Source organism: Marmota marmota, unplaced genomic scaffold (assembly GCF_001458135.2).
Source record: "Marmota marmota marmota unplaced genomic scaffold, marMar, whole genome shotgun sequence".
Taxonomy (NCBI): domain Eukaryota; kingdom Metazoa; phylum Chordata; class Mammalia; order Rodentia; family Sciuridae; genus Marmota; species Marmota marmota.
The window spans coordinates 14,558,172-14,572,642 of record NW_025999853.1 but is presented as its reverse complement, the minus strand read 5'-3'; the positions used below and the strand labels follow the sequence as shown (position 1 = coordinate 14,572,642).

The following is a 14,471-nucleotide window of genomic DNA, read 5'->3' as shown; positions in this document are numbered from 1 at the left end:
CCCCACCCCCGCCACACACTGGCAAAAAAGGAATTGCATGGTATTAAATCATACTTTCACTTCAAATCAGAACAAACATAACTTCAAAATTTATCCCAAGTACAAATCTTTTATAAAAATTGATAGCCAAAGAAGACATCTGACCAGAAAATAAAGTGGCAAAAGTATCTTTTAAAATGTTTTAAGGAGTGGTGTGCAAAATTACGATAATCACTGACATATACCAAAATCAAGTTGGTTATACTTTATCAATGTGCTCAGAGTGTATAAAAGAATAAAGTAATTTTATTCTTTAGAATATCAAAACATAAGCTTATGTGAATTAAAAAAAATCCATGATATAATATATGGAAAGGAGATGAAACAGCTGTGAGAAACTCAGAAGTCATCATCAATTGTTATCCCTCAGACACAAAGTTAACTGAGTACCAGATCCTGTCTATTTTCTCTCTACATGATCCCTAGGGTCAGTGTTCTACTTTCTATTTCCAGATGACTGCTACATCATCCCTAATTTTGAACAAATTCCTAATTCATCTCCATCTTGTCTGTCTCTCCATCTAGTTCACTGTTTCTACTTTTCCTGAAGCTATTATTTGAAACAAAAATGTGATCATGTCAGCCCTTATATAAATAAACACTTTTGACTACATGGGATGAAGTTCAGACTCCTCAACCTGACATCTAATGCTTTTTATAATCTGGATCATCCTATCCTTTCAAGTTCTATTTTTAAAATAAATTATTACATATTGATTCTTCATATCCATTAAAATTTCCCTCACATAACATATACATTCCTATCTCTGGGTTTACTACATGAAATTTCCTCTGCTTAGAATGCTCTTTGTTCACAGGCTCATTTCAACTTGACAAATTCCTACCCATCTTTCTAGGGCCATCTCAAGGGCTTCCTCCTCTGAAGACTCATGATTTGCAGACAATTTACTTGCTGCCCATTTTATTCTTTACAACACTATATGTATCCCTAGTAGAAAATTCTAGTCATCCAAAAGATATAATATGCAATCACCTGAATTTATGTCAAAGATGAAAGTACAACAGGAAAAGCTGTCCTTTCAATAACAAGTACTGGGACAACTGCTAGAAGATGTACTAGAAGATGTTACAAGACATAAAGCTGACAAAGTTCCTTTATGTAGAATGTAAACAATTCCTATAAATCAGTAAGGAAAGGGTAGAAAAACCAGAAGATAGACAACAGACTTGGGCAATTAATCTAAAAAAGATACTTAAATGACCAAGAAATATATTTAAAAGTATTCAACTTAGTCAATGAAATGCAAAATAAAAATGAGAGACCACTATTTATCAGAAAATTTAAAATTAAAAAAGAAAAAGACAGCCTCCAAAATTGGCAAGAGCAATCAGAATTATCATACATTGATGATGAAAGTATAAATTAGTACAACCACTTTAGAAAACTGTTTTGATGTTTTCTAGGAAGGCTGAACATAGATATATATGATCTAACAATACCCCTCCTAGGTATGAAGGGCTTATTATGTTAACCAAAAAAACTATGCACAGGAATGGTGACAGCACTATTGGATAATAGTTAAAAAAAAAAAAAAAAAACTGAATAAAATTAAAATACCCATCAACAGAATGGAAAAAGTATAATACACTTGTGTGTGTGTGTGTGTGTATTTATACTTATACAGTAAAACATCATGCAACAAAAACAAATTAACTGTAACTATATGCAACAACATAGATATATACAGCAAAAGGAGCTAACCACAAAAATGCACACTATATTCTTTCATACATTGTGTTCGTATAAATATATATTATATTATATATATTTTAACTGTATAAATATATATTTCCATGTTTATGTAAAATTTATTTTAGTATTTTTCTATACTCAATTATGCAAAGTTCAGTGGTTTAAAAAAGAATAATCAGAAATTAATTATTAAGCATTTTAAAAATAATTAAGAATGTGTACATATGAGAATAAGAAAGTTCCAGGTATTAAAACATACTTACAAAGATAATATAATCAAAACAGTGTGACATATGTGGATAAAACTAATCTTTGGTATTAAAAGGCAGAGATTATGGTTATAATTAAGGGGTATTAAAAGAAAAGAAATATAATAGAAGGGGGTTTCTGGTAATTTTATTCAATGGGTACTACTTATATACAAGTATGTTTATATTGCAAATATTCATTGACTTGTAGGTGATACTTTGAGTATTTCACTGGATAATCTAATATATATTAATATATGTTTACTGTATCTAGTATAGTAAATCTAAGAGATATGTATGTAATACGTATTCTGTATATCTAGCAAGTATGAATAAAATTTACCAAAAATAAAATATAACATAGCTTAAATCATATCCCAATGTGCATTCATGTTAAAGGTTCCAATTAACCCTTAGGAATGGAAAATAATAAAACCCAGAAGGCAATATAATAAAATTTAGCTATTTAAATGTTATATGTAAAATTTAAGTTAAGGGATGGGGTTTTAGCTCATTGATGGAGCTGCCTAGCATGTGCAAATTCCTGGGTTCAATTCCCATAACTACCAAAAGAAAAAATAAAGTGTTTACATTCAGAGAACAGAAAAAGCAGATCTGCTTGTATAGGTATAGGAGACCAAAACCTTACCAAGGAAGCTCTACGAGATCTTCGGCTCATTGGTTGATCAAATGGTGGACTGTTGATCTGAAACTTTTCCAGATATCCATCAGGTATTCTGATATCTGCAGGTAGGGATAACCGTTTATTTAAATCCTATAAAAAGGAAAAAAAAGTAGGTAATCAAAAACCTAGGGCATTTGACTTGTGATTCATGGGCTTTAGTATATTATTTTTAAGCAATAATTAGCTAAAGTTTATTACCGTTACAAAGTTATCTAAATTAATTATATATATTGAAGGCAAGATTATTACTGTTATAAGCAAAGGTGCACAATGCAGTTTTACAGAAATGATTTAAAACAGAATGGACAAATTTTGAAGTCATTTCATTAGTAAATTTATCTTGGATTTACTTTGAAATTATTATTCCATAAAATAGGAATAGGCAGATATCACAACATATGATCAATTTAAATAATTAAACAAGTAGATATTATGATTTTACATAAACATGAAAAGAAAATTAAAATGTTTTCTTATTGCTGTTAATAGAAGTAAAAGGCTTTCTATTTCATTTAACTATAAAATGTGAACTAAGATTAACTTCAAAGAAAAACTTGCCTCTATCATCACATCAAGAAATATAAATTCTATGAAAAGAATTTATTGTAAATCCTTTTATAATAAAATAATGAAAAACAAAAAGATATATAAAGGAACTGTATAATATATTTACTGAGAGATAAAAGACTTAAATGAATTATATTTCAAATGGTAAGACTAAACAATGAAACAATACTGATTTTTACCATACTAATTTTAGTATTTTATATTACCCAAAACAAATCCCAAGATTATCTTTGCAACAAAACAAAATGCCTAAAATTGCAACAAAACAAAATGCCTAAAACTCTAGAGAAATAGACAAAAATCCAAAAATATTCTTGAATAAAAGCACAGATACTCTTCAACTTAACATGGGGTTATTCTGATAAACCAATTCTATATTGAAAATATCATTAAGTTGGAAATGCATTTAAACATACCTAATTCACTGAACATCACAGTTTAGCAACACAGAACACTGTAGAGTATAATAGTTTAATCCTGTGACTGCATGGCTAACTGGGAGCTGTGATACTGTATCACAAAATAGTATTATATTGCATATCGCTAGCCAGGGAAAAAAAATCAAAATTCAAAGTCTGAAGTATGGGTTCTACTGAATGTGTATTGATTTTTCACCACTGTAAGTTTAAAATCATCAGTTGACCCATGATAAATCAGAAATAGAACATGTGTATATATGTTCAAGGGGGAGGAATACAGAAATAAATTTTTCTAGATACTAAAATAAATTAAACTTGGGTTGAGGTTGTGGCTCAGTGGTAGAGCACTTGCCTAGCATGTATGAGGCACTGAGTTCGATTCTCAGTATTGCATATAAAGAAATAAAGGTCCATCAAAAACAAAAAAAAAATTGAAAAAATAAAATGAGTTAAACTAATATATATATATATATATATATATATATATATATATATATATATATAAAACATTTTCCCATATATTTGTTGACTGATTGTATATCCTCTTCTGAGAAGTGTCTGTTCAGTTCCTTGGCCCATTTATTGATTGGGTTATTTGTATTTTTGAGTGCTTTATATATCCTAGAGATTAGTGTTCTATCTGATGTAAGTGTGGTAAAAATTTGCTCTCATTCTGTAGTCTCTCTAGTCACCTCACTGATTGTTTCTTTTGCTGAGGAAAAACTTCTTAGTTTGAATCCATCTCATTTATTCTTGGTTTTAATTCTTATACTATAGGAGTCTTATTAAGGAAGTCAAGGCCTAATCTGACATGAAGGAGATTTGGGCCTACTTTTTCTTCTATTAGGCACAAGGTCTCTGGTTTAATTCCTAGGTCCTTGTGTTTTGTGCTTGATGAGAGACAGAGGTTTAATTTCATTTTGTTGCATATGGATTTCCAGTTTTCCCAGCACCATTTGTTGAAGAAGCTATCTTTTCTCCAATATGTTTTTGGTGCCTTTGTCTAATATGAGATAACTGTAATCGTGTGGGTTTGTCTCTGTGTGCTCTATTGGTCTACAGGTCTAATTTGGTGCCAATACCATGCTGTTTTTGTTATTATTGCTCTGTAGTATAATTTAAGGTCTGCTATAATAATGCCATTGGCTATTCTGGGTCTCTTATTTTTCCAGATGAATTTCATGATTGCTTTCTCTATTTCTATGAGGCATGTCATTGGGATTTGGATTGGAATTGCATTGAACCTGTATAGTGCTTTTGGCAGTATGATCATTTTGACAATATTAATTCTGCCTATCCAAAAACAAGGGAGATATTTCCATCTTCTAAGGTCTTCTTTAATTTCTTTCTTTAGCGTTCTGTAGTTTTTCACTGTACAGTCTTTCACTTCTTTCATTGATTCCAAGTATTTTTTTTTTTTTTGAGGCTATTGTAAATGGGGTGGTTTTCCTAGTTTCTCTTTCTGAGGATTTGTCACTGATGTACAGAAATGCCTTGATTTATGGGTGTTGATTTCATATCCTGTTCCTCTGCTGAATTCATTTATTAGTTCTAGAAGTTTTCTGGTGGAATATTTTGGGTCTTCTAGGTACAGAATCATGTCATCAGCAAATAGTGATAATTTCACTTCTTCTTTTCCTACATACTGAAATGATAAGTCATAACTTCTGTCTTCAAAGTTATAACTGATAAACAAAGGGAAATGGGTTGCATAACTTATATATGGAGAAATAATTTACATATTCTATAGGGATTTGGTAGGTGTAATGAATGACAGAGGAAATGATACTGATACTTATAAAGCAAGGGGGAAAATGGTGTCTATGGAAATATTCGGAATACAATTCATTAATATAAAGAAATACTTCTTAGAGGTGTCATTTACCTTCATGAAAATTTTCAAATGGGCATTTATGTGCTTGATAAACATGTGTTTATTTATATACACAAAAACATATACAAAGGTACAATTATATATTTTTAAATTGTTACCTCCATGGAGATTCGTCTATGTATACGATTTCTGAGACAAACACCTGTAGGTGACTGGACTTCATCAGATGATGTTCCAGAAGCTTGGTCACTCTCACCATCTGATCCCATTTTTAGATTTTCATGAACAATATCTACATCAGAAAATGAGACAATATTTACCTTAAAGAAGATATTTTATCCTACTATATAATTAATTATCATTACTGGTCAAATATAGACAACCAACATACAAAAAATCAGAACATTAAGGTCTTTTACAGTAAGACACATAGGTGTGCAGTTAAGAGATCAAAACATTAACTCAAATGTCTTCAAATAGAAATTACTAAGAAATCCTTTTACACTCACAGATTATAAAAAATTTATGAAAGAGTTAGCATTCAAGTCATTATCAAGAGCTGAATAACAATTACACACTGGAAATACAATTTAAACTTTTAATAAATAATAGTTACTTAAAAAGAGGACTTTAAAACATGGAACTCAACGGTTTCATGCCAAATTAATATTAGATTTTAGTTTATTTCTGTATTTTTGTCTTGGTAACTCTCAATATTAAGAAAATCCCAATTCATATTCATAAGCAGTTGCAAATGATAATGGAAGATACTTCTATTACAAAGGGATTCTGAAGAAATTTTATGTTGAGATCTGAACAAAAATTAACTTGGCAGCAAAAATCAATGTATTGGTAATTGATTCCTAATCTCTTAAAATTTGATACCAGACACATATAAGGTCATAATTCCTTTTTGCTACACTTAAAAATGTTAAAGAATTTAACCATACCTTCTATTTCCAGAAAAATTTGAAAACTTTCCTTCCTCAAGAAAACGTAAACCAAAATATAATGCTTAAATATGTATAGCTGGGTTTGTAAGAATGTATAGGTAATACCCAGGAAACAAATTTTAAAAAGAGAGAAATAAAATTCAAAAATTCTCAAGCATAAACTGTCATTTTCTTGGTAGGGGCTGCTGAGACTGGTAAGAAAGTGCTTGTGTTTAGGTGCACACTGGGATAAAAATGTAAAGCCCTGGGTATCTAAGCTGCATTTGAACTCCCAGAAACACTCAACTCTTGTGAAAAAACTACAAAGAAAAGTTTCGTAATCTCATATTATGAATAAAAACTATCTGACTCAATCAAGAAAGCACGTCATTAGCAAACAAGTATAATTCAAACACAATTGCTGGTGGGTATTTTTGATTCCATCAAGACAAAAGTAAAACAATGAAGGTTTACGTCAGAACTATACTAATTTGTCAGTGGGATAAGAAATTTCTTTGCTGAATCAGGTAATAATTTTTGAGAATAATTTTTACTTGCTCAAGTTTTGTGCCATTCACTCTATTCTCTTATCAACAGCTACAGATACAATAAACTTAATTTCATCTGCATTGCTAACATTTTCAACATCACTTTCTTAAATCTAGACCAAGCGTATAGAATAAGAATGGATGTTTCTGTATGGTTCCTGAACTAAAATTTTTTTGTTGTTGTTTTTATTTGCTTTGTTGCATTTTTAAAGGTTACTAATCAAAGAAAAAGAATATGCAACAGAGACTACAGTCCACAAAACTTAAAAAACATACAAACAAGCACCTGATTTAGACAATCAACAAACAAACAATAAGCTAAGCCCTAACCTGTAGTGTTTTCTGATCCCCTGGGGCAAACAATTCTCTAAAGCAGACTTCAAGCTGTCAACATGACACTGAATGTGTAACAATGGGGAGAAACTCCACTCACCATTACATAGTATTTTGACTATAAAGCTACAATAGAAGTAACTCTTACAACATAGATAATAGTAAAAAGTGGCAGAATAATTAGAAAGTAATGACTTTTGAGTATTCATTACTTTGTTTTTAAATTTACCTTAATTGCTTATATAATTGAAAATTAATAAGAGCCACGTTTCACAGGCAAAATTGCTAAAAATTTAAGAATCATCTCTCATGAACCAGTGTGAGCTGATTGCAGCACACAACTCTGTAGGGTTACACCTATACAGATAAAGGCTACACACATTACCCATAGATAAAAACTGTAGATTAGTTTATATTCCCAAAATTCATGAAACACATTAGGAAATAATCTGCCATGACAAGAAATAAAGCAAGCATAACTTGAACTTCAGTAAATAGAATTATCTTATAAAACAATAAGATGTTATGTTTAGGCAGGTGCAATGGCTGCACACCTGTAATCCTAGTGACTCAGGAGGCTGAGGCAGGAGAATTGCGAGTTCAAAGCCAGCCTTAGCAAAATTGAGGCACTAAGCAACTCAGTGAGACCCTGTCTCTAAATAAAATGCAAAATAAGGCTGGGGATGTGGCTCAGTGGTTAAGTGCCCCTGAGTTCAATTCCTGGTACCCCCAAAATATATTTTTTTAAATCGTTATGTTTAAAATGATTTTAAAAATCAAATCAAACATGAATTTTAAAAAGGACACCACCAAAAAAGATCAAGGAAGTAGACATAAAATAAACAGAAACTTTCATATATATATTTTTCCTGGATATTTAAAAGGACATAGTAATAAAAGAGTAACAACTTAAGTGATTATTTCATTATTGTAAAAGTCTATGGTGATTATTTCAAGAGTTACTGAGGTATGATTAAGCACCATCCTAAACTGCCATTCATTTTGAAATTTTATATCTCCTTTTTATGGGACTTGTTTACTTCCTGATGGACAGGTGTTCAAATATTACTTCTTTGTAGTGTCAACAATACTCTTTCTAGAACCTTCCCTTTTTCTGCTGTCCTTCCTACATTTAATTTGTTTTTTAACTAGCAAAGAGAAATCAGATAATAAAGGCTGGCTGTCTAAAACCTAAAAAACATACATGTTCTACAATCAGAAAGTTAGATATAATAGATAAATAACAAAATTACCTAATCTGCTTCCATTTCTGGGCATTGCCATGAAGGAGCCAAGGCTTCCTCCAATAACACTGTGGGGTCTCCGCAATGGGGGTTTCTTGAAAGATCCTGTGTATTGGTGGAGGAAGGAATGCATACTGTGAGACGTTGGAGGCCTGCCATTCTTCACTATAGGCTCTGTGGTTCACGGTATTTGAAAATCATTCCATCATCAGCCCAAGATTCAGGATCACATGAGAAGGATTGAGAAAGCAAAGCAGAAAACAAGAATTGTAACAGAGATCATTACCTTTTTTTTTTATTTTTTATTTTTAGTTGAACATGGACACAATATCTTTGTTTTACTTATTTATTTATTTTATGTGGTGCTGAGGATTTAACAAAGTGCCTCACGTGTGCAAAGCAAGTGCTCTACCACTGAGCCACAACCCCAGCCCCAAAAGATCATTATATTTAACCTCATTTCTATGATCATACACACAAAGCAGTAGAGTTAAAATAATTTCTATGAAAAACTATTTATATAAATATTTAATATTTTAAGTTGTTCTAATAACTTACCTATCCTTTTCTCATTAATAAAAATTGGTTAATAATCTTTAATAAAACTACTATAACCATTTTTATCCATTTGCTGATTTCAACATATCTCAAGATTGTTTATATTCCATTCCTCCATGTATTAACTACCTAGTATGTGCCTTATGTTTAAGCATGCTATAGAATATGGAAGATGTAATCCTGGCCTAAATGAATTTATATCCCTATTGCTAGACATCTAAAAAGGTGTGTCAATTAATGAATTAAACAAAAGTATTTAATATCATCAATACAAAGACTCTGAAATTACTGCCTCAAATTTGGGATTTTTAATATAAAGAATCTTTAAATAGGGCTGGGGTTGTGGCTTAGTGGTAGAGCACTTGCCTAGCATGTGGTTCAATTTTCAGCACCACATATGAATAAATGAATGAAATAAAGGTCAATTAACAATTAAAAAATATCTTTAAAAAAGAATCTTTAAATAATCACAAGTCTATTACCAAGCAGAAATGTTCCTAAAATATAAGACTTAAAAATTATTTAGGCCAGGCACAGTGTCACATGGCTGTAATCCCAGCAGCTCTGGAGGCTGAGGCAAGAGGATCACAAATTCAAAGCTAGCCGCAGCAACTTAACAAGGCTCTAAGTAACTCCAGGAGACCCTGTCTTAAATAAAATATAAAAAAGGACTGGGGATATGGTTCAGTGGTTAAGCACCCCTAGGTTCAATCCCTGGAGCCAAAAATAAAAAAAAAAATTTAGTTATAAATGGCAAAGAATGTGAACAAGACTTTGAAAACCTGTTTCAACGTTTTGAGTATAACCTTAGAACAGAACTGCTGGTTCATATAATAATTTTATACTTAATTTTTTGATAAAATGATATGAATTCATTTTTGACAATTTTTAAAAAATTAAACATTTTAAAAAATGATGTGCTCAGAATTCTCTATTCTTGCAAGTACTTTAAAAAATATATTCTACACTTCTGTTTAGTGTAAAATAATTTTTTATGCTAACAACAACAACAAACCTAAACTCCATAAGAAAAGAATGTGATGGAAGCAATTATCAGGCAAGATGTAGGATTTCTGTCAAAGCTTTTGGTGAAAGCAAGGGAATAAGCAATATCAGATTGTGGTAGTCCATGATACCTGTAATCTCTGCAACCCAAGCTACCAGTAATCTTTACAATGTGTATTAAGATGCCTTCAAGTAAGTCTGGTCAAGAAGAAATTCAACAGAGTTTCTATTTTTTTCTTCTTTATTAACTGTCAAGGTTACTACTGTAAGAAGGAATTTTAATAAGGGAAACAATACATAATACTTTAAAACAATTAAATATTTTAAACATTTCACCAGGTTACAACTAAGTATGTTTTAATAAATGATACTAAAATGTTTCAGAAAATATGCAATTAGTCCAAAATATTAACTAGCTCTCAAAGTAGGTTCATTTTCTTTAAGTCATAGCTTTTTTATAAAAGAGGTCTGTCTTGTAGTCAAATACTCATTAAGATATGACCTATCCGGGTGTCATGATGCATGCTTGTAATACCAGTGGCTAGAGAGGCAGAGGCAGGAGGATCAGCTGAGGCAGGAAAATTGTGAATTCAAAGTCAGCCTCAGCAATTTATCAAGGTACTGAGCAACTACGCAAGACCCTTTCTCAAAATAAAAAATAAAAGGGGCTGGGTATGTGGCTCAGTGTTTAAGCGTTTCTGGGTTCAATCCCTGGAATCCCTGGTACCAAAAACAAACAAACAAACAAACAAACCAGTGCCCTAGTCAGGTGCAGTGGTTCATGTTTATAATCCTTACTACCTGGGCAATTGAAATAGGAGGATCACCAATCCAAGGCCACCAATTTACCAAGACTATTTCAAAATAAAAAGTAAAAAGGGTTGGGTATACAGTCCAATGGTAGAGTAGCCCTGGGTTCAATACCTAATACTACCCTTCCCCCACCCATAAATATGTCCCAGAAACACAAAGATGCATACTGTGCTTATTTTATTCCTAAATATCACTGGCAAACATAATGGCAAGACTCTTCTATCATAAAAATGAACACACTGAGCTGAGAATGGTGGTGCACACCTGTAACCCCAGTGGCTCAGGAGGCTGAGGTAGGAGAATCACAAGTTTAAAGGTAACTTCAGCAATTTAGCAAGGTTCTAAGCAATTTAGCAAGACCCTGTGAGAAAATTTTAAAAAGGACTAGAGATGTTACTCAGTGGTGACGAAGCACCCCTGGGGGTTCAATCCCTGGTACCAAATAAATAAATAAACAAACAAACAAAAACCCCCAAACACACTGGATTTAATTAATACCAAGAATACAATGGATTTCTTGAAGAAAATTAGGATTTTGCTTCAGGTATCTAGCTGATATTGTCTTATAAAAAATAGATTATAAAATACATTTTGGGATTTGATCCAAAGGCAAAATTTTCTCCTCCTATATGTAACTATATCCCAGTTATTATTTTAAATTTCCTAATAGCCCCTCTTCTGTCCCACTTTAAAAACAAAAAGTAGATATCAAGAAAGTCTCAGCAGAACCTAGGAGATCTGGGAGAACAGATACAATGTTATAGACTTTGAAGCAAAGAAATCTAGGTTGTAAAGTACTGGCTCTGCCAACAAGATAGGTATCCTTGAATAAATAGTGACCTTTCAGAGGAAAAGAAATAAGGTATCTGAAGCCCTGGTAGAATAAATTACTTACCTGGAGTTATCCAACCAAGTGTTTCAGTATATTAAATCCCAACCCATGACTTGTAATTTAAAATGCAGAGCCCTTTCCACTACACCTTTCCCTCTCTTACAACACAAGCATTTACATGTATAATGGGAAGGGTGATGGTATTCATGTTTTTACCCACTGCCACAAATCTCTAAACAGCAGAATTTCTGCATAGTGAAAGAAGGCTTGCCAGAGAGTCTGCATATCATGACACACTGGTAGCCATTCGTGTAAGCTCCTTTCTGATAATTATAACATTCTTAGGGTTATTTTCATTTGAATTGTAGCCTTGTTCTAAAAATGCCACTGAGTTTACATTTTAATTTATTTACTTTAACAAGCTCTTTATTTTATTATTTAATCTGTGTACTAGTACTTTGAATTAAAAAAGGACTGTCAAAGCATGAAACATTATATGCCTACCTGCTGTATGTGTTCTCAATACTATGGATAGACTCTGTGGTGAACATAAAATTAAAAAACAATAAAATTTACTCATGATGAACCTTATAATGTAGTAGATAATCAATATGCATATAGAATGTTATAAAACTTTAATGAGACCACAAATTTCCAAATCTTCTATAAATTTTTAAGCTGTATTAATTCAGGTTATAAGAATAGCAAAAGTACTTAAATGTTAATATAAAAATAGTTGTTTAACAATTAAGATAATATTATGCAATATATTCTTATTTATGAATTAGTAAAAAACAGAAATGTGGGATGGAATAATTCATTATGGCTTGAGACAGGCAGAATAACAATGTTGGATTGAAAGTGGAATATTCCAGTAAGCAAGCCCAAGAAAGTTATACAATCTTCTGTTTCCTAAAACACCAGGGAATGAGACAGAGAAATAAAAGGACATTATTATGACTTTATCTAGACAGTAACCTGACATCGTTTATGAAGTAATTAAATGGGAGAAGCATCTCCTCCATCCCAAATATTTACCATTATCCTTGCTGCTGTTTTCTTCAATAGTCATTTGTTCAGCTAATTCAGATAATGATTCATCAATAGTCTGGCTTCCTCGAAGAGTGAGGGATAGCCTCCTCTTAAACTTTTTCATCCTATCAATTGAACGTGGCTTGAAAAATCCTGAAAGAATGAACACAAAAGCAAAGTTAACAATATTTTACTGTTCAAGAAAAAAAATTTCATTCTGGGTTTACTGGGAATCTTCAAAATAGGAATATAATGAGGAATTTTTTACTTCATGTAATATCTCAAAGTCCAACCTTTTGTTTAAAAAGATGCATCTACTAATTAATGCCATATTTGTTTGACATCAAAACAAAAGTAGGAATTCTACACAATTAAAATAATTCAAACATAATAATGAAATTTAGAAGGCCTAGAAATTTTCTTAAAATGTACTTTCTAAAATTCAACAATGAAAATATTAATACTATTTTGATTTTTATGTTCTATCCTTGCAAATCACAATCATATAGGAACCAGTCAGCAGATGTCTTCAGAAATAACTAGGGGTTAAGAAAGGTAAAGAGGGAAGGATAAAGAATAACTTTTGACATTTTACTATCTCATTGTCATATATTAGCAAAAATTCTCAAAGTTACTTGGTCCAAGTCAGACAAATAACTAACAATAGAATTAAGACTTAAAAACAGGATTGCCATTGACTTTATCCTCCACATTATAACATCTCTGAAATCAGGATGTATATCACAATTAACAGGATGTCAAAGTGTAATTAAAAGCATTTTTTTCTTTCTTATAGGTACACAAATCAATGATAAAATTCATTGTGGAGTCTTACAATGATGAAACAAGGTACTTGCTGCCAAACCCAATTCTTCAACTATTTACCCATCACTGCTTTTCTGACTTACTATCTGACTTGCAATTAGCAGGTTTACCAGATCACCATTAACGATAACCATTGTTCTTAATAAAAGTAAGGGCCTTATAAACGCCTTTATGCTAAAATACATGTTTTACCATCCACCTCTGTTTACCTAATTTCTGTCTGTGTTTTTCTCATTTTCTGATTCTAAGGCTCTATTCTAAATAGCCGAGTTTGCTGAACAGGTGACTTCTGCATAAGATATTAGTTATGTAATAATTTTTGTTTGCTCAGAAGCTGAATGAAGTGTATAAAGTTACAAATTTATAAGTAGTAATAACTTTGTACTTTCCCACCTCAATGTCATATGTTTACTATAGTTTTTAAAATAAACACTACAATAAAAATATACAATCACAAATATTTAAATAGCAAGAATTGCAATTACATTATAATAAAGACTCTTTTCACTCCTAAGTTCTAAAACAGGAGATGGACTTTGGTGAATTATTGGAAAACTTCCATGCCTTAGCTTGGTTTGGTCATAACAACAAAAGGACAAATACATTCTACTGAACATTTTATATTATTTTATCTTTGAGGTTACTATTCCTCTTTCAACTGTGTCTAACCTGCAATTAAACCTATCTACTGGGTTCTAAATTTTAGTTACTACATTTTTTTTTCAGTTTCAGAACCTCCATTTAATTCTTTTCTATAGATTCCACTTCTCTAATGAAATTCTCACTCTCAGCATGTATTTTCATAACTACTTATTGTGTTTTAATGCCTCCATCTGAACCTCG

At 31.4% G+C, this 14,471-nt stretch overlaps 1 protein-coding gene across 4 annotated transcripts in view; it reads right to left on the bottom strand.

Moving 5' to 3' along the window:
* The window catches only part of Cdk17 (cyclin dependent kinase 17), a 94,299-nt gene that overhangs the window by 25,009 nt on the left and 54,819 nt on the right, over nt 1-14,471 (bottom strand). For 3 of the 4 annotated variants that reach the window (XM_048803613.1, XM_048803610.1, XM_015482910.2), the window contains 4 exons: nt 12,810-12,956; nt 8,573-8,737; nt 5,665-5,798; nt 2,651-2,776 (listed from right to left, as the gene is read on the bottom strand). In XM_048803613.1, the coding sequence (XP_048659570.1) occupies nt 2,651-2,776; nt 5,665-5,798; nt 8,573-8,737; nt 12,810-12,927 (543 nt within the window). In that variant the 5' untranslated portion in view covers nt 12,928-12,956. Of the gene's footprint in view, nt 1-2,650; nt 2,777-5,664; nt 5,799-8,572; nt 8,738-12,275; nt 12,310-12,809; nt 12,957-14,471 lie in introns of all 4 variants that reach the window. The other variant, XM_048803619.1, reaches the window with a different exon arrangement.